Source organism: Anopheles nili, chromosome 2 (assembly GCF_943737925.1).
Source record: "Anopheles nili chromosome 2, idAnoNiliSN_F5_01, whole genome shotgun sequence".
Taxonomy (NCBI): domain Eukaryota; kingdom Metazoa; phylum Arthropoda; class Insecta; order Diptera; family Culicidae; genus Anopheles; species Anopheles nili.
This window is the reverse complement of record NC_071291.1, coordinates 49,767,426-49,789,963: the sequence shown is the minus strand read 5'-3', so window position 1 is coordinate 49,789,963 and position 22,538 is coordinate 49,767,426. Positions and strand designations below refer to the sequence as shown.

The 22,538-nt window shown below is 32.4% G+C and overlaps 2 protein-coding genes across 2 annotated transcripts; both read left to right on the top strand.

The window, feature by feature from the left end:
* The first annotated feature begins 4,737 nt into the window (after positions 1–4,737).
* Positions 4,738–7,471, top strand: LOC128731637 (protein lin-54 homolog). The gene is made up of 4 exons (XM_053824769.1): positions 4,738–4,911; positions 4,980–6,472; positions 6,561–6,706; positions 6,794–7,471. Exons 1-4 carry the CDS (start codon positions 4,738–4,740, stop codon positions 7,198–7,200), a joined length of 2,220 nt encoding a protein of 739 aa, XP_053680744.1. The 3' UTR covers positions 7,201–7,471.
* A 4,016-nt stretch (positions 7,472–11,487) lies between these two features.
* On the top strand, positions 11,488–22,510 carry LOC128725128 (F-box only protein 28). The gene is made up of 9 exons (XM_053818852.1): positions 11,488–11,591; positions 11,838–11,916; positions 12,903–13,015; positions 13,293–13,428; positions 13,998–14,185; positions 14,253–14,390; positions 14,454–14,652; positions 15,723–15,866; positions 22,418–22,510. The coding sequence occupies exons 1-9, from the start codon at positions 11,491–11,493 to the stop codon at positions 22,508–22,510; spliced, it is 1,191 nt and encodes a 396-aa protein (XP_053674827.1). The 5' UTR covers positions 11,488–11,490.
* Positions 22,511–22,538: the final 28 nt, after the last annotated feature.

The window sequence follows — 22,538 nt, the reverse complement described above, 5'->3', positions numbered from 1 at the left end:
GCAGTTTTATTCCCACGATCGCAATCGATCGTGATCGACAGAGTAAATAGAGCAGAGAGTAGTAGAGAGCACCATTGCGATAGTCAACATGACGATAACGTGGTGGCCCCGCCATTCCTGGGTGAAGTCATTAGAACCATTCAAACTGTTCAATATGTGCCCAGCGAGGCTTAACGCTATCATGCATCGGCTGCGTGTGAGGATTTCGCAACTGGAGGAAATGCAAGATGAGGAGAAGCTGGGTATCATAAACCCATTGTACAAAATAGACGACAGAATGGACTGTGTCAACAACTGAGTGTCATAGTCTTAAATCCCGCCTACAAGATTCTGTTCCGAATTTTCTATTGCGGACTTGCACCTACTGCCACAGATTTCTGTGAAAGCTCTCAAGCTGGATTTATTGGAGAAATATCCACCACCAACCAAATCTTATAGCTCTATTACAGATCTTCCAAAAATCCTGAGAGCACCAGGCTCCCACGTAGGTCCTATTCATTAACTTCAAAATGGATCACAGATCAAATTGGGCAATGGAGCACCATGCACCAGTGCGGATATCCTGGCAAGATAAACCATTCCACAAAAACGTAAAACGACCTCCAACGAAGATCGAAAACGTATTGTGCTGGCAAACGAAAAAGGCAAAAGCGTTGCTACGATTTCTGAGACTCTAAAATTTTTTACGTAGAATGTGTCTGAATTAAATTTTGTCTATTTTCAACAAACAACAAGCAACATACGAAATAAAAACTCTATCATGTAATCGTATAATTCTGAAGGTGTCAAAGAAACCTTTGCGTTTTTACAATGTTTAGTGGCTTTTGAGCAATGTTCAGATAGGCATCTACAATTTACTTAGACGTTAAATGTTTACTTACGGTTGAACCGCGTCATATGTAGCTGACAAATGTTTACTTGGACTCGAAAACGATTGTTAAGGACGGTAACGAATATGTTACTTAACTTCAGAATTATCGAACAACATTTCTAGTTTTAAACGATTTTTTTCAATTCACCACTCTTTATTTTGAGTATTTTTATATCTATGTACCACGTTAAAGCCAAATCGAAGTTATTTTGCAGTTTTGATGACTATCTTCGAATTTTGGTTAATTTTTTTCTCATTTGGTATGAAAGCCTTCCTTTGAAAAATCAAATATTCGGCAGGTTCGTTGCAAATCGGTCTGGTGAGACCATTGGCACGAATTCACTGGGTGTAACATTTTATGAACCTTACTAAGGAACAAAGTACATAAATAGTAAAATTCTATAATCTTCTACTCTACTCTTCTGTTGCTGTTCAATGCGTATAAGAAAGCGACTGCTGCAAAGACTCTTCGAATTTTAGTGCAAAACGGAATGCAGGAATTTTAGTGCAAAAATTAAATGCACCCAAAACGGTCGCGTTCCTAACGAGCAACTGGTTTTTTGGAGCCAAGCAGCTCTAAACCGACGAATAAAGCAAAAGGTTGTATAGTTAATTATAAAATGAAACTTTTGAATGCATTGTACTTAACTCTGTTTAGGCATTAGATGAATTAACATCCAACATGCGATAGCATATTTCGTTGAACGTATGTGTTATCACATTTTTACATGGTATTTTAGCTTATTGATGATCACTATTATGTTTAAGTCAGTATTTTATTAATAAACAATTTATTACAAATGGTTTTCCGTAAGATAAATTCATTTCTTATTATAATTTTCAGTTAAGGAGTAAATAGGAGGCTTTTGAAAAAAGATTTTAAAAGCTCCACTGTTGGAAGCTAGATTTAGATTTATTATTTTTTATTCCGCAGCACTACTTTTTTCGCTCCAACAGCACCTAATAGCGAAAGTATAAGCTACTATCGGCTTGTGGCAGTGAATAAAAAATAAGCAGATAATAAACGTTCTAGCGCATTACGAATTCATACACCAATTTGATTGTGAATTCGTTACGTTGCATTTGTTCGCCTCAATAAAGTATCACATGTAAACGATGCAAGTTTATTACAGATGGAAACGAAATTCAAGAATATTCCTATTTTATAAGATGTCCGTTTACCTTCATTTTGTATTGAATTCAACGCCATATATGCAATCGACCAATGCAAGCTAATGTAGAGTGATATCTCTGTACCGTTTGCAGGCTAGCACCATTTTGCAAGGCAAAAATTAAGCTCTTAATAATTACCCAAGTTCTTCTTCTTCTTAAATGGCAAAAACCGGTGTACGATTAAGGCCCGCCTTGCTAGGCTAAGCTAATGCTTTCTATGATTTAGAATTTTAACGTAGCTGGATAGTCAGTCCTTCATACGAGGGGAGGCTCCGTCGAGATTTGAATCCAAGTTAGGAAAGGAAATAACTCTGATACTGTTAACTGATATTCCATGATATGTTTAACCATTATAATTTATAACCATTTAATCATTATGTGTTTAAAATTTTGCATAGCAATAGAGAAAGACCCAAATTATATATAAAATATTTGTCAAGAACGGATTGATATTGAAAAAGTAAAGTTCGAATCTACGAGGGGGAATGGAATTGATAGAAAATTTATATGTGGATATGAAATTGTTGCAAGGCAAGCAATGAAATACAGCTGGGAAGATGATAAAGAAAATGAACAGTGCTTGAATGGGTTAATGCAAATCGAAAATCTGAATAATGGAAGCTATGGAAGGATGGAAAGGAAGTGGAAAATAGAATGGATGCAGTAATATATATTTAAGAAAGAGAGAGCAAGTAAGAGATAATAAATAATCAGTGATAACAGGAAAAAATAATTGCAAAAACAACATCGACCCGAAAATTAAATAGCGTACTTCAACAAGGTGACAATTATTGAAAAAGTCATTTATTTGCCAAAAAAACTATTTTATTTAAATTTGAATTTCTCACAATTTGAATGGATCTCACAATGCCCGCCGCAATAACCAAAACTTTTGAAATCATCTACTTTCAACTTCTAAACAAATAAACTATGATGTTAAGGTTAGTGTATCTTCATATTTATATGAACAAATCAATTTTAAAATATAAATACTACTACTACTTCTTGTTTTCTTGTTAACATGTGGATGGTACCAGCAAAAGTGACGACGAATATAATTCACCGGAACCCACTACACACTACAAACTTACTTTTCTACTTGTAACGGAAACACATATTGCTTCAGCAGCTAATGTGTTAGTTTAGTTTATAAAAATCCTTTTTTTCATGTCTTGTGTACCGCGGAGCAGCAAAGTTTTCATTGCTCGCTCCCTATAATAATATTAAAAATCTTGTGATCGTACTGAATGCTGGATTATGAAATAGACAACTGAAAAAATAGTCTGAGCTTTATTTTATCAAGCTAAGGAAATTGATTTAAGAAATCGTGCAGCATTGAATGTAGCTGATGTTCTGCTTAATTTGAGTACCCAATATAATACCACTTCTTGTTGTAGATATGGAAAAAATTGATTATAAAACAAAGAAAATAACTACAATCGCGTCTATAAAATATCATTTCGACAGACGAGTTACATTCATTCAAATAAAACGTTTAATTTAATTCTAATTATCGTTTGCGTTTCTGTGACAAAATTGATCGGAGAATGTATCTTTTACTAATAAGTGAACCCTTGCGTTGTATATTATAAACCAAAAATGGCAAATAGGCCGTCAAATTATGGTTATTGGCCATACCGTGGCTTATTCTAACATGAAAAAAGAAGTAGAAGATAAAGAGTCAAAAAGAACGAAACGAAGTAAAACGGAGAATTATAAATTTGAGTTTGAAATTTCTTTCGACAAATGCTAACTAAAAAACGATTGTATCACATTAGGCTGATGTGTTTTGTTCGATTAGCAACTGGGTGCAATTTTGAATATAGTTTCTGAATAATGCTCTGTCATAAATAAATACGCGTCGTTTTGGATAGCATGTACGGTCAAAAGCTGATGAATTAAACCGAAAGTGTAGTTTGCATCAAAAATTCTATTCATGTTGATTCAGGTGGATAGATAAAGTTTGGGATCAATCGAACTCTATAAACTTGTAAACTTTGTAGACTTTCGACAATTGTTCGTTTTTTACAAATTTCATGAGGATATAATTCCTATTGACTACATAACTAAGTGGTGTAAAAATCCAATCTAAAACAAACCATCAACAAAGTTGGTTTTAATCGAAAACTGACGAGTGTGTAGGTCCTAAAGATTTCGCTCATGTAACTTTGCAGTGATATTTATTTTACTGGTAAGTTTTTATACTGTATGCCTCTGCTGTGTCGTTGATAAAAAGATGCGGTCAAAATTATGAGCCACTGCTGTCCCTCCGTTGCGTTACTTCATCGAATGTTTTCTCACCACTGAAAATGTGCAGTTTGTCTTTATTTTGAATTTGAATTCAAATAAATCAATATGGAACTTGTCGATGTTTTCTTTGTTTGAAACTTAATGTAATGAAATGATGGATTAAAAAATGCTTGACAATGTATAATATATTTTGAGGGATTTGTTAATCATTATAAACACTGAATTTCATTCTGGAGTGAATGAAAACAAAACATTCCTTTTTTTTTCATATATAATTTAAAACATATTTTCTATTATAGGAATTTCAAGTGGAATGTCAGAAATTTGCATTATTTCAGATACGATGTCGCAAATGAAAAATAACAGATTTGATTAACAATTTTTTTTTATTAAATATGTGTTATTCGTTTTTCTTGTTCATAGAATTCAGATAAATTTTGGAAATGGATGACTTGAGAGAATTAGATCACGAATCATGCAACGACTCGGAAGATTTAGTCGAATACACGGCGGAGGAAGATGACCAAGACCAGGTTGAACCACTAAATATGGATATCGATTTAGAAGATTTGGTAGAAGAATCCAACCATCCAGAGGAATCCGCAGAGGAGGTTAGTGTTTTCGTTTTGCAGAATGCGAGTAACTGTATTAAATATCACAGCATTTGATTAAACTTTTTACTCAGGAGGAGTATTACACAGATGGAAACGCTACGACAGACAGGGTCGTATTATCCCGAAATACTAAGCTGGCAATATCTCCAAAATTTTCTGAAGGGAATAAAATCAGTCATACTTCGACGGAGCGCACTGGTCAGAAACTAATCATGGTTCCACAAACTAGTGTATCTGCCGCAACAACGATGAAATTGTTGAATTCTTCTCAAACCGTTGTTTCTCCAACAATGACTACAACTTCATATCGACTGCTAAATTCTGATGGTACAATGATCATGAACGTATCTAACAAACCCACTACGGTAAAGAAATTGATTTCCGTCACCAACTCCAGTGCAATCCAGCACGCTCCATCTAAAGTGACACTCAATTCAACTCCCCGCATGATGCAACTTCCAGCTCAAAATATACCAACATCTTCTGGAAACTCTCTGAAACAAATGACCGTTGCGAAAACAATAACTATGAAAACTATACCTAGTGGTGCCATCAAAATGGTATCGCAATCACCTATTTCATCTAATTCTACAGTTCTGCGTGTGACAAAGCCCAATACTGTTGTCCAAGGCGTCTCGATAGGAACGGCTTCAAAAATAATAAAAAATAGCTCCAACATTGCTGGAAATGAAATTTCCAAAGTTGTCATCAAACCTAACGCTTCACATACACCTGCCAAAAAAATAATTGCAGCCAGTAATTCGTCATTACATGCGGTTTCCGTCCCTGGTGTCAAGGGATTGCAGTATGTGCGTGTTATGAATCAACGACCAACATCGGTTGGCGCAAACGTTCAGAAAATTGTAGTGCAAACAGCCAATAAAGTTCCCAATTCCCCGGTATCCGTTGCTGTAACTACTGCTCCGACCGGAGCTTCCAGCGCTACTGCTTCTAAGTTAGTTGTTCAAAACAATAAGACATATATTGTACGTAATGGTTCTGGAAATGTTACTGCAGCAATGCCATCAATATCTAATGTTGGAAAACCTACGATCGTGCCTGCTAGCCGAAAAATAATTTTAAACACAGAAAACGTGCAATTGCAGGAACAACCGACCAACTCTGGAACAACTCGCATTATACTAAAAAAAGAAGATATCAAATCGATTGTTCATGCATCTCAATTGTCCTCAACTGACATTGGTTGTACTAAAGGAACCAATATTGACGCGCGCAAAAAAGATCATCAAACACCCCAGAAATGTAATCTAGTAGTGAACAAAGAGAGTATCTCAGTTGGCAGTGACATAAAGAACCAAGATGTTTCTGTAGATTCTTTGAAAATGTCCAACAACACTGGTTATGGGTTTCCAGAAGAAGCCTACAAAAAGAGACCTTGTAATTGTACAAAGTCTCAATGCTTGAAACTTTACTGTGATTGTTTTGCAAATGGAGAATTTTGCTACAATTGTAACTGTAAAGATTGTTACAACACCTTCGATCATACAAATGAGCGACAAAAAGCTATCCGTTCAACATTGGAGCGTAATCCAAATGCTTTTAAGTATGAATGTTTTTTTGTTCAAACATAGAACTATAATTGCAGCATTCAATAAAACAACAGTTTTTAATGTGTTTTTATATTGTTTCAGGCCAAAAATTGGATCAATCGGAACTACGGATGATGGAACACGATTGCATACCAAAGGTTGTAATTGCAAACGATCTGGCTGTTTGAAAAACTATTGCGAATGCTATGAGGGAAAAATTGCTTGTTCGAGCAATTGCAAATGTGTTGGTAAGTTAGCTGTGTGTCCAACTTGTTTCGTTTAATCACAAAACCAAACCAATGGTCCTCAAACTGTTATTGATTTTACGTCCACAGGTTGCCGCAACACTGATCAGTTTACAATGGAATATGATTATTTCCCATCGCATGACACATCCAAAAAGTTGGGGGAGGAAGGACCAATGTACCGAAACAACACACATACTGTAAGCAGCAACATTGGAACATCTGCAGAAATGAAACCATCTAGCTCAGAGTTCGCTGGGCTGAAACGGCGTTCCGTATATCATGAAACTGATTTCTCTGAATTGCCCTTAACTAAACAACCTCACAACTTTATGACACTAGATGTGATAGAAGCAACAGTTCAATGCATGGTTGCGCAAGCTGATGAGTGTCTAAAACGCGGCTGCAGCATGCGTACTTCAGAGCGAATGATACTAGAAGAGTACGGGCGTTGTTTGCTAGAAATCAACGAGTTTGCGTTTAATACGGAAACCTGATTGTATTTCATTAGATTTGTTTGAAACACAGTTACACAACTGTTTCCATGTTGATCTTGCATGTTTTGGACCAACATGTTATATCTATTTGGTTGATAGTTAAGGAGTAGATATTTACTCTAATATTAGATGCGATCTGTAAATAATTGTGAATCAGATTCCTTATCCAAACACTTGTGTTGCTAAAACAATTTCAAACTGTATATTATCGTCTAGAATACGACCCTCAGGTGACTTATATGAGAAATTTGTGGGCTCTGTAGGTATAATGATTTACGATTCAGATACAGAAATAATAAATAAATAAAAATGATTTCTAGCGATATTTTTCCCAGCGCAGTTATTTGAGTTGACTCCAATAAATTTTGTTATTTATTTAAGGACGGCCGTATTTAGATTTGAATAATAATTTGTGAGCTGAAAGGCATTTCCTCCTAACAGCCGCTGAGAGCCATATCCCGGGCTGCCTCGGTGAGAACTATCCAATAAATTTTGATACCTAATAAATTGCTATGACAAATAATGTTTGTAGATTGAACCAATGTTGTGGATTTTTAGTAGTAGCACAGGAAGGCTCAGAGAGAGGAAGTTCTTGCATCAAAGCGTGATTAAACTCTGGCAAAAGAGAAGAGGGAGAATGTCTACTTTATTTACATGTTCTTGGACATGTCCATTAAAAAATTATTGTAAATATCAGTTTGTTCTAAAATACTGCATCTTGTTCCCTAAAGCAATGAAATCATGAGAAGAACGCTTTGCATCTGATGTCTTTGAAAAAAATTAAGAGGTCTAACACAACAGATAAGAATGATACTAATTTTGAAACTATCATTGCAGTTTCATTCTGTGCAATTGGATACTTATATGTTAATCCAAATTATTGAAGTAAAGTGCTCATTATTTTTTTAAAGTAACATGCAAATGAAAAGGTCTTTTCCTTATATGGCTCAACGATCGTTGCACGGTCAAAGGCCTGTCTTGTTGAGGTCTTGCTGAGTTTTAATGTAAACATGATAGTCAGTCTTGTGTACGGGGGCTTAATCGAGATTTAGACTTGAAACCTTCGTGCGTTTGTGTCGCAAGCTGATGCATTCGGTTGTTGAGCCGCCCAAATATGGAAAGGACATTTAGAATATATTTTGCATTATGGTTTATTATACCACAATTATATCTTAACGTTCATTCCGTAAGTCATCACATTATTTTAATAAGAATAACATAATTAACGGATAAGGATAAAATAATAAATCAATTAATTTAAAATGAATGAAAAAACAAACAAAATCAGTTAACCATTGCTTATTAGCTTTATTACAAATTAGGTCTGGTAAAAATAATTGTTTATTATAGATCGGTAAAACTTGCAATTTTTTTCAAATTTTGTATCTACTATTCCGTTGATGATTTTCCGATCATTTGTTGGTACAGAAATAGCAAGAATGTTTATTGTATTGTTTCTTCACGTTGCTGTAAAATAAAGATATTTTTATCATTGCGATTTCCTTGCCATTTCTGTTTCTGGGAGTTAAATTATAGATTTGAAAGTTCCATGCGCAAAGAATATATCCATCTTGATCAAAACGATGACATCTGCGTACAAAGACCTCTAGTGCGAGAGCTCGCGTAAAACCAACACATTGTCAGCGTGATCTGTCAAACAGTTTGGTTCGTTTTTCATTTTTTCATCTTGCACGATTGAGTAGAAAAATAGGAAAGAACAGAATTGCAGGGTGAATTAAGGAATAACGGATTAAAACTTTCATGTCAAACACCAAACTAATCGGGCATAACAATTGTGACTATCGCTAAGTGTCGTTACTTAAATTAATATTTTTACGTGATACATTCTGTTCAATCACTCCTGCTCGTAAGGTGGATTTGCGGTCGTCGAGTTTTTCTTTGTAAGTTTCTCATAACATATATTTCGAACTAATGAGAATAGTGCGATTTAAATAGCATACTATCGCACCATCTTCTGCATCGAAATTTCTTTAATCATTATTGCGTGATATCAATGAAAGAAATTGAATTAATCTTTTGTTGGCTCTGCTACGTATAAAAAACGCGAAACATTATTAGTGCACTATTAACTACAATCGGCATCTTTGTCAATCGCCAATTTGTGTATTGGTTTTTATTGTCCGAAGTACATTTTATGAGTCCTGCCTATGCCAATATGTTGTGTTACTAGATACCACGCAAACGAATAGATAAATGTCGAATAATCGAACTCAGTAATGGTATTTTAAAGCATCAGGAGTATATTACAGCATGTATCGAATTAAGTTAGAGACATTTTGTTGATTGCGAATTTACTAAACTATAGAGGAAATAGTGTTTGTTAGTTTGTCAATCATAATTTCTATTCTTGCTCTGTGTTCTATATAAGTTAAAAAAATGCGAAAATCATGAATACGAGCAAGAGAATGTTAGTTTGAAAGAAGAGCGAAATATTCTCCGCGAGAGAAGCCTTTATTATGGAGTTTATTTATCATGCATCTGTATACTATACGTTTCAAGAGCTATTGAGCACTATGAAAATTTTTTATAATGTAGTGGAAAATATGATGGTTCCGATATGCTCTGTTAAACTTTTCTTTAACGAGAATTGTAAACGAATGCCAATATTCATATCAACTTCAATATTTATAATTGAACAACAAATGAGAGCTGCAGAATCATATTTATGTTGAATTTAAGCTTTAAAGAGATAGCTATAGTGTTTTAATATTACAGTCTTGTGAATTCCAAAATTTAATCAAAACAATGCATATTAAATGCATTTCTTTGTCCGATAGTGTTGCGTCTTTTTTGATGCTATTAATTATTCGTTAGAATATAGAATATATTCACAAAATGTAATAGAAATGAATGGAAAAACTCGCATTTAAAAGCTTAAAGAAATTTGTTTTTGTACTTTGTTTAAAAGTTGTATTAAATTAGTACAGTTCACAATTTATTGTTGTTAATTTGGTGAAAAAGTTTGCATTTTAAAGCATAAAATAATGTGGTTTTTTGATTGTTTATATGAAAATTAGTTCAATCTATTTCTCAACTATATTTTCCAATATTTCATAGCGGAAAAATTAAAGCGATGTTAGTTACAATTGGACCAACCTCTGATGTATAAGTGCATTAGATTTTGTTAGAAACTTTGTAACATACGTGCAATGCATGATAGGTTTAAGTTGTGGTAATGTGTTTTTCGTTGTCTAAACATAATATCGGAATAGTTATTTAATTTTGATGTAGAAGAATATATTTCTACATTATGTATTTAAAATATTTTTTTTGTTATAAATGGCATGCAATCGTCATAATAATAGAATGAAATCTATTCAGATGTTGTGTTTTTATTTCATTTTTAACTCACTGATTTCACTTTTTAATTAAAACATGTTTCTGTTCGATTCGACAGTCGTTAAAACAAAAAAAAAACAATTCAGCTTCATCAAGAATTTCTTATGTTTTTTTTTGCTATACCGATTTTTACTGGATTTTTACATAATAAAAGAAGAACTAAGAATAAGATTTCTCTCATCCTTTATCCCTAACACCCGTTTTAAGATCTTCGTTTTTCCTTCGCGTTTCCTCCATCTCTTAGTTTCTGAAGTCCATCTTCTATAACCAGCTTCACTTCCTTTATTTTATTGCATTGTATCATCAATTTCCATAATTATTAATAATCAATTTCCATTATTATCTGATCCTGTGATTGTTGCTTCTTATGCCATCAACCATTTTTACTCTATTCCATTGTCATATTTCTGTTTAAGCAATCGCTCGTTTTATCGATCTTACTGTCTTCCTCAATCTCCTAACGATTCCGTTCAACTTTGTATACTACTTAAATATTTGATCTCATACATTTTCAATGTATGCATTTTTATTCAGTTTTTATCAAGTTGATAAACTATTCTTTTACATCCATTATGACCAATCTTATACAAATTATCCTATATTGACAATCTAGTAACTCAAGGAATGTAACATTGTAATAGTACAGATAGAAAGCGATAATTATTGTAACTTTAGCCGTGTTTATACATTCCAAGATAGATAATGCATGGGTTTTTCACTTGGTAAACCCTCTAGGAAGAATTGGGGAATCTTTGTTATTTTTCAATGCAACAAAATTGATCCTTAACTACAACATACATCATACATCATTTTCGCTAAATAATGACTAACATAGCAACGTTCTGAATTTGTAAACACATTTACAACTGTAAGGTATAGTTATGCGTTTATTTATTACTTCCATTTTCAAATTGCAGACAAATTATAACGATGGTCTCGACACGTCAAATGACTGGCGCAACCTCGGATGAATCAAACTTGCATTTATATCGTGTACTACCAACGACAACTTCTACACCATCTTCGCCATCTCTCACAGCCTCTGCCTCATATTCAAACGTTGGAGGGAATATATCGTCCAACTGCAATAAAACATTAGTGGCTTCACAAAACATTAATCAGTCATCACTCGTGCCATCTGTAGGAGTGACTGTGTCGTTTTTATCACCAAGTTCTTGTAGCAATTTTACCGACCCGCCGTTAAATGTAACCGTTCCCTCTTTATCAATTGCTAAAAATTTGCTTCAAAAACAGCAACATAATTGTCAAGAAATTAACCTTATGGATCTCCCGACGGAACTATTGGAACATATATTTTCGTTTTTGGGATATAAAAAAATCGGACATATGAGAGTGGTAAGTATTTTTTGCTGTAACATTTTACAATGCAAAAAATTCGCAGAAAGTATGAAATAAAATCAGATTAAAGGCAGGGAGATAATTGTGAAGTATATTTTACAAGAAGAATAAGAATTAGTGGTCCACATCTATATGTTTTACATAATACATTGGTTCCTATTAATTTATACATTGTGTCGTTCGAATGAGAATATATATACAAATAAATATAGGGGACCTCGATAGCCGAAGCGTTAGCGTGCGGCACAAACACATGATAGTATCGGAATTGAATCTTGTCGGAGCCCCCGTACGCAGGACTGACTATCCAGCTACAAGTAATTAAAAAGTCATGAAAGCCTTGGCTAAGCATAGCAAGGCAGGCCATGGCAGTACGACGTGTTCAATTGTGAGCGGGGCCAGTAAAGATATATATATATATATATATATATATATATATATATATATATATATATATATATATATATATATATTTATATATATATATTTATATATATATATATATATATATATATATATATATATATATATATATATATATATATATATATATATATATATATATATATATATATATATATATATATATATATACTCTTTTTTCATGTATATATATCCTCCTTTATTTCAAATATTTATTTATTTTTGATAGTTAGTTGATCAATGTTTTATGTGAAAGCAAAATTACGAATTTCAGATGTTCATTTGTCTAAGGTTATTTCGTACAGTGAACAATTTCAAGTGATAGTTTTTTAAGTGATGAAATTATCACAAAAATGGGGACATAATAAGAGGCAATTTTTTTTCTTCAAATTCTAATGAAATAAAGTTAAGCTGCCAACTAATTTGTGCCAGTGCCTTCCATCAATGATGCTATATGACGTACATTTGTTGTTTTGAGTATTTCAAATAAAATAACGATAATTTTCCGTATTATGCAGCAAACATTAATATTCATAATTATTTTTAATTTTCTTTTTCAGTTGTCACGTCAAGTTAATCATGTATGCAGCTCGATATTGAATTCGACATTTCAGAAATTACAAAACCAGATGCATACGCGATTTCAAAATGTAAAAGCAAAGATGCCTCGCAGGTAATAAATTAATTGATGAATTAAATAACATTCATTATCATTAGTAAACATTAAACAACAACTCATTAATGTTTTATGTAAAGATATTCGCTTCTTTGTATAAAACATAGTTTACAAATACAAAAATTACCTTTAGGTTATCGTTTGTAAAAATGATGCAGAAATGAAATTTATAATTGATAATATTATAATACTATTTGAAATAAATTTTATTGTAATGTAATTATGCAAATTTGTTACTCGTTTTCATCGTTTTTCAACACGTTATTTTTCACAGAGAATCTGCTCGTCGTAATCATCCTTTGGCATGTGAATGTGATATCCTGGAAACATGTTATATGCGTCTTTCTTTATTACAAATGACATTTGGCAAACATATCGAAAGGAAGCACTGTTGTTTTTTTCCAGGAGGGGTAAGTTGCGAATGCCGCATGTAGTTTTAAAAGTCTAGTCTGTGAAAGATTCGCTAAACGAATGAGAATGCTGTTGTTGTTTGAAGTATTTGTGTATTGTACAAAAAGTATTTTGCAAGCTTTATTTGATGTTAGTCCATAATTAATTTGATTAATTTCAATCATTTGTAGTATTATACTTCATGACAAAATGAAATAATGTTCTATTGATAAAATATTATTATGAAATCTTACTTATATTGTTACTTTTGATTTTTTATATGAACAATTGTTTCTAGCATTGAAAATTGCAAATAAAAAAAAACAACTCTAGAAATCTTTTAATTACTTTTTTTATTCATGTTTTATAGATTTTTATTCAAATTTTCGTTTAAATATACTGAGCTCTAAGCCATAGACTCATTAAGAAAGAATGGAAATAATTCAAAGATAAAGTAATTCCATTGGTAAAAAAATAGTATGAAGTAGTAATGTAAGCGCATATTTCGTTAAATTCAGTAGTGCAACTTTGAAATAGAATTGTAAATTTTGCAATTAAACAAGCATTTTTCATTACATACATATTTCAGATATTGGATGAAGTATATTCGGTTCTAAATTACATTCGTACATCACCGGCCTTAGACCGGCCATACAAGGTGACCGACGAACTGTTCGATCTTTCAACGATGGCAATGGAATATTTCAAGGAACACATAGAGCCAAATTTACCTGACATTGCTTACTTCAGTAAGTTTTTTCTTGTGCTCTGCAGAACGTTGTGAAGTGATAAATTTTTCTATATCTGTATTTGATTGTCACCATAACCCTTACACAGCCAGTAGTACAAAATCATTTACGGCCCTGGAGACTTCATCATCCATACTGTCTCGTGATACATCACATTCTAATTCATCATCACCTCCCCAGAGCAATATGGTTTTGAGGAAGGGTATACGAAAAATTAAGCAGGGCATGAAGCGGTAAGAACGAACAAAAAATCAAGTTTATCATGTTTTCACTATTAATAATTTAATACATTCTAGATACAATAATCAGCTGTCCGTATTGCGCAGCGAATTGCGAACTTGCAAAAGAAAAGCGACGGAGCAAACGAAAACCATAACGGAACATCAAAAACTTCTAGCCGAGCAACAAAAACAAACATTAGAATTCGCTAACAGACTTGATGAAACAGACAAAAAAAATGACGAACTCTCTAGAAAATTTTCTACTGTTTTACAGGTAAGCAAATCAAACTATAATATGCTAAGCGTAGTGCGTACACTTATTATATATATATATATATATATATATATATATATATATATATATATAAATATATATATATATAAATATATATATATATATATAAATATATATATATATATATATATATATATATATATATATATATATATATATATATATATATATATATATATATATATATATATATATATATATATATATATATATATATATATATATATAAATATATATATATAAATATATATATATATATATATATATATATATATATATATATATATATAAATAAATATATATATATATATATATATATATATATATATATATATATATATATATATATATATATATATATATATATGTTTTCTGCTATTTATTTAATATTTGCTATAATGCAATAAAATGTAAAAGATTTTTGCTATCATCAGCAATTTTTTCCAAAACGCCAATATTTTAGAACGTATGGCTTCAAGATTTCAATCATAATAAGGAGTATTTGAGTATATTGAATAACTATATTTTGTAGATTGTAAAATATTGTTTAGTTATTTTCGATATTTCAGCTATTGTTAGACATCTAAAAAATATGTTGCCTATGAGTCGAATATATTGGTTATGTTACGAGGTGAATAGAAGAATTTCTCAAATCCCCAATATATGTGTCAAACAGGGCAAAATGTCCTAATTGAATCTGCCTAGCAATAAGCTGGTTTGCCTTTCTAACCTATCAATGCTTAGGAAACATAGGTTGTTGTTTGATCACAAAACCCTAACTTTATCCCACCAGTATTGATAAAACAATGTCGCTTTAAGTACCGTTTTTCGAGTTATTATCGTACTGCGTGTGGTACCAGACTCCAAAAAGAAGTGTTGAAAGCAAAGAGGCGTTTGAACAACTTTTTGGGTGAAAAGTCGTAGAATGTTTATTCTTCTGATTGTTAAGTAGTGAGTGTTCTTACAATGTAGAAGGCCATATTCTTTTCGACTTACCAAACAAATAAGAAGCAACACTTTATTAAAATTATTTTTGTTAAATTTTATAGGAGCTAAATAAGTGCAAAACGGAATTACAATATTGGAGATCCAAAAGCCCAGCAACAACGAATTGCAATCCGCACGGACAATTTTTTCTTCCGCATGAACTTCAAGCGCTGGGTAGTCAACCTGTTACTTCTGATGACATCGAGGTATTTTCAAACTGTATCTCTCGTAGTGGGTTCACAGCGTACACTAATGCAGAAGGTAATAGAAAAAAAGAAGAATTCGAACAAAGCAATAAGACGACGGAGAACAAATCGCAAACCGTGATAGCAGAAGCAGAATCGCTGGTAGTAATAGATTCTACTGAGACATCTGCTATATCATTAGCAAAACCGATGTTAAAGAGAAAATTAGACAGCCTACAAATGACGACAGGGAATTGCGTTCACAGTAGTAATACATGCGACAACGGACTACTATTTCTTAATCCTCCATATGCCTCCGCATCATTAGTTGCATCATATTCATCAACTTCTTCTTCGGCGTCAGCAAATACATCAATGTTATCGTCTGTTTTGAGTGATGTAAGCCAGCTAACATCCTCTAGAGCCTCTTCTAAAAAAAAAGATGAAAATGAGACTCATAATGTTGAAAAAGCAGCAAGTTTCACTGCAGATGTAAAGGATGTAACAAAAGACACCCAACATTTTATTAACACAACGTCTAGTGAATGTTCTTCCGTACAAAGCATGCTTCTTGATTCATCAAAATCGCTTTGCAATACTATAAAAGTCATTGGCATACCACCTACCAATCAGGATTTAAAACAGAGTAGTAGTAATTGTAACAGTAGTGGCTTTACTAGAAACATTGATAGGAAAAATGATAGTACTAGTAGCAATGATCATAATAAAAAATTACGAAGAGTACAAAACAATGCTAGGTCACAATCTAATAGTAAACATTATAATAATTGCACTGCATCAAATATGCATAGAAAACCTACTAGAAGTAAACAATTGGATAAGCAAGTTGTAAATTAGTGGTAAAATATAATTCATATTATATCATACGAGCAATGTTGGTAACATACAAACTACGTAAAGTGTAAAACAACATTGGAAGCTTTTTCGTTTCTTTTGAAGATCTTAACGAATATATCAATTTAAATGAGGTTATGTCCTAATGAAGTTTTATAGGATCATAAATTGCAAAGGAAACCATTATTCCTTCTGAGAAATGAAACATTAGTGAGGAGAGTAATTAGGGTTTATTTCATACACAAACGCACACACACATTCTGTTTCTGGTATATTGCTCTACCTTATCTTTCTATATTTTATCCTACATTATTACTCTGTTGATCTGATATTTATTTTATAGCTCGTTCAAAATGGAAATTTCGTTTAAAAAATCATTATTACTTTTTCATAAGCCATGTGTCTGCTTTAGAAATGATATCATATTATGCATAGTTTTACTGTTTCCAAAATTTTACTTACATTTAATAAAACAATTTGTAGAAAAATATATCTGGGTCGTTCTAATTGGTAACAAAAGCAGTTTATTTTTTTATTGAAACTACTGGTTTGATACTTAGCCTAATACCGATTTTTGTTAAGAATGCTTCCTTGAAAATCTAATTCTGTGCCAGTTATGTATGTGTTTGTTTCAATTCGAAAAATTATAATAGTACACATGATGAATCGTTAATAAATTACATATTACAAGTAAACGTTTGTATACCAGTACAAAGATTGTTGAAAAGTTTGATCGTTTAAATCATAAATCAAGAAAGCAAAATCCGAACCCTGTTCCAAGACATGACCCCTGAATGTTTTAAACATTTTATTTGACTCTAAAATATTGATGCTTGTTCGTAGCAATATTCAATAGGTCTCATTGTTTATAACTCTTAAAAAATTTTAACATTTTTTTATTCAGTACAGACATATATTTATACATGAAAAAGCATATAAAATGATTAAATGTATGTATACTTGTTACTAATTTAAGCAATTCCAAGTTTATGTTTATATTAATTTCACAGAACTGATATCATTGAGGTGTAATTCAAAACAAATGATGACAGATCGTGTGAATGAAAATAATACCATTTGTATTTACACTGGCATTTTTTTAAATAAAAGCAAAAGGCGATATGTATAAACATATATGTTATGTTTAACAGTTTGTACAATTTTAATTTGAAAAATAAAACAAAACTATATCATTGTTGTAGCTCAAATGAGAAATGTCATAACTCAAATATGTTTACGGCGAATGCAGTTAAAAAAAAGTTTCTTTTACACGACAGTTAGTATACATGTTACCACCAAGTAATTCAAAATCGTAGTACAATTATGGTAAACATTTGCGCATGTGGGAATACAAAGAATTAAGGAATGTTTTGCAGTTATTTAATTTTAACTGAACCATCGGAAACCAGTTGATACAATACATACCATACTGTAACATAGAAACAACGCATCAACCGGTGTTTTTAACATTAATTCTTCAAGCAGTAAATCGATCATAGATATCAAATATATTATAAAAATATTACTAATAATAACAGAAATTAGTAATGTCTTTAAGTTATAATGGCTAATTTAAACATTGTTCAATCAAATAATGTGCTCATATTTAATGATCAATGGTACATATGAAATTATTTATCATCATACAATCTTATATAATATAATACATTACATTGAATTATCATTTAGACAAAAATACGTACTGTAAAAACCTTTTTATTTTATTTGTATCGATTTATGTGTATGTGTATAAAACGATTTTCAGTGCGGAACTAAATTGGTATCGCGAACATTCACATATTATTTGCCAATTGAAAAGATAAATATATTGGTTTTGCAACGTTCTTCGACATATTACCGTCCAATCTTATCTTTACAATTTTTCTAATAGCTGAAAGCTCAAGTGTTCTCGAAGACTGGTTTGCGCTGGTTTTTTATAATGTTGTATTTTTGTTTACATGTTGCACCCTAAAGTTGTGCTCATTAAATCTATCTCTCGTTTGAATCGTTCTAAATATTTATTTCCATACATAACCCTTCTGCTATCTTCAATATTACGAGAAGAATCCTTTCTACATCAAAAGTATAATATCAATTGGTTTGCTCAGTAGTAAATTTCTTTTATTGAAAAACAAATCAAATGAAGCAAGAGAAAAAATTGGGCAGTATGTAAAAATCTTTGTAGAAAAAATCTTATTTTCCAACAGATAGTCGACATTCAATTTACATTAAATGGTATTATAACATAAATCAACGGTTAAGCAAAATCTTAATGATTCATAAATGATACACTATACATTTACATCAAATAAGTATGAATAAATATTCCACACAAAAGTCCTAGCTGTAAATCATAATAAAGTGAACTAAGTATTTTTTTTAAATGTATGTAATTGGATTAAATTACATCAAACATAAATAATTCGTTCAACAAGGACATGATGTAAATGACAAATTGCAAACAGTTTTCTGTTATTGGAAAAAAATACATCAATCTGTAAAATGATTAGTTCAGATGGAAACCAGCAAAGAGTTTTCTATTCTGAATCAGAAAAAGAACGAATAAAAAGAATGATCTAAAAATGCCAAAGCAAACGTTACGTTAAAAATTGCTCATATTTTATTCCTTGTCCAATACAACAAACAATATCACACCATGTTGAACGAAATCGTATACATAAGGAATATGAAATTTACGTTTGTTTTTTAGTTTTGTTAAATGTTTTTTCAATACAGTTTTATACATATAACAAATTATTATAATTATGTATATTTTAGGACCACTGTAACGACTGAACTTTCCCACGCCTCGAAAAATGGCCTTTAATGTGACAAATGGAGTAAACAAAAATGGAAAGGCTAAACTGTATGACATTAGCGTTCTTTTTAATAACGTCCTATTTTTTACATAAACTCTGTTTTTTAGGATTGATCGATAAAAATGAATAAATTGTTATTGCAGTAGCTAAGGATCATTTGAAAATACATATATGTAGTTACCAATATGTAAAATGTCGCTGATAAATAAGGAATAATGAGGGTGTAAAAAATAACCAGACAAATAACGTATTAAAGTCCGGAGTATTATTCCAGTGAAAATATATAACGGTTCAATATGCATAGCAAGATATGTGAAGACAAAACAAAAATAAAGTTACACAAATATTGTAGTAAATTTTGTATTTAGGCTCCGATCATATGATGAATTTTAAGCACATTTTTCATTGAATAATCAACAAAAATGTTTTAAAATATAGCAACGAAATAGACAAACAAAACGATAGAAACACAAATATGCAAAAGCAAAACTGTTGTAAATTTCATAATGAAAGATATCCTTCGACGTGTTGATTCATATTGGATGACTATTCTGGTGTGGTGGAACTGATCGAAGGACCAGTTTTGAAAATTTTAAACCATGATGTAATTACCACCATAAAAATCGGTAAAAATGTATTTAAGCCCTCGTCCGACAGCATGGGTTGGTGTCTGAGGAAATTAGCATTGACAGCACGTAGATTGACAGCATTTAGCCGATATTTTTTTGTTTTCAACTAGATCAAACATGCTATAGATCATTTATTCAAATACACATTATTCAATTTGACCGTTGAAAGTAAAAATAAACTGTGAGGGGGGGGAGGGGGGTTTTTGCGAGTGTGGAATTGTTGGGTGGGGGGTCGGTTGATATTTTGCATAAACCTCCCTCCCCATCTACCAATCAGGTTGTTCGATGAGCGGGGGGGGTTTGGGTGGGTGAGGGGGTTGTTGGGTGGGCGGAGGGGTTGATATTTTGTATAAGTCCCCTCCCCCCCCCCCCCAACCAACAACTCCACACATTCAACAACATCCTTCCTCTTCTTACAATTAATTTTTACTTTCAACGGTCAAATTGAATAATGTGTATTTGATAAATGATCTATAGCATGTTTGATCTAGTTGCAAACAAAAAATATCGGCTAAATGCTGTCAATCTAAGTGCTGTCAATGCTAATTTCCTCAGACACCAACCCATACTGTCGGACGAGGGCTTAAATACATTTTTACCCATTTTTACCTAAAAGGTAAAAATGTGTTTAAGCCCTCGTCCGACAGCATGGGTTGGTGTCTGAGGAAATTAGCATTGACAGCACGTAGATTGACAGCATTTAGCCGATATTTTTTTGTTTTCAACTAGATCAAACATGTTATAGATCATTTATTCAAATACACATTATTCAATTTGACCGTTGAAAGTAAAAATAAACTGTGAGGGGGGGAGAGGGGTTTTTGCGAGTGTGGAATTGTTGGGTGGGGGGTGGGTTGATATTTTGCATAAACCTCCCTCCCCATCTACCAATCAGGTTGTTCGATGAGCGGGGGGGGTTTGGGTGGGTGAGGGGGTTGTTGGGTGGGCGGAGGGGTTGATATTTTGTATACGTCCCCCCCCCCCCCCCACCCACCAACTCCACACATTCAACAACACCCTTCCTCTTCTTACAATTAATTTTTACTTTCAACGGTCAAATTGAATAATGTGTATTTGAATAAATGATCTATAGCATGTTTGATCTAGTTGAAAACAAAAAATATCGGCTATGTGCTGTCAATCTACGTGCTGTCAATGCTAATTTCCACAGACAGCAACCCATGCTGTCGGACGAGGGCTTACATTTTTACCAAAAATCGTTACGCAAATTGAACATAACGTAGATGGAAACATTTATAGCTGATGTTATAAAAACAAACATCTTCCTTTCATCTGGTTAGAGCGTCCTCTTAAGACAACACCGGAAATGTTAACGAATAGCGGATAGCGGATACCGGTATATTTAAAAACTTTCGCGATTTCGGATTTTTAATCAGCAATACCAAGAAAATCACAAATTTCATTTAAAATTGCAAAAAAAAACAAGTTTATTTTTTTGTTTCAAACGGGTTGCAAATTTCTATTTTTTTCATTCGTTTTTATACAAAAGTTAAAATAAGTTTCGTTCTTTTCGTTTTCATTCAAAAAAAAAATGCAGATTTTTTCAGCGTTTTTGATTTTTTGATACTGAACATGAAAATGTTTAACGCAAAATCCTAAGCATTCCATTAGACTTACGGATCTGATCACAAATTCAGCACGATTTAGAAATTTTGGTTCTAATACACTTTCAACAAACGCATATTTTAATGACAAATATATACTCAAACGTATGCATAAATGAAAAAAATCAAAAAATTTGGGACGTTTTTTTTATGTTATATCAGTGCAATCCGATAGATTCATCAGGAACTCAGGCGACTCATCTATCCATTGATTTGGTGTTCAAACCCATTTGCTTAATGTACAGAATTTGCTTAATGCAATCAGCTAACGACATGTATAAGTTTTGTCTACTTCCTTCGATTGTAGGCAGCAAAGCCCGAATTGATGGAAGCGATTGTGGAATATTACGCGTATCATATTTAGAAGATAAAATTTTCAAAAGACGATTTGGTCCCCATTCCATGTTGCCCTTTAGCACGTGGCTTGCCAGTTCCTTGTCCCACGTGTGCATCAAGCAGTACACATCGCTCTCTGTCACAATTGTTCATTCGCGTACCATTCGCTCTTACACATTGGTCATTTACACATTCATGGATTCGTAAACAACTCTCCTTTCACATACTCACACTCATACTGCGCATACTCTCTTACATACCGCGTACACCGACCCATACTAACTTATTAACACGCACTTACACATCAGCACACTGTGCAGAACCGCATGGCACTGCGTACGGCGAGTCACGGCATCAAAAAAAAACAAATTGATCAGATTTCAAACTATCCGACCGATTGACACAGTCATAATGCCGTTCTGGTGTCAT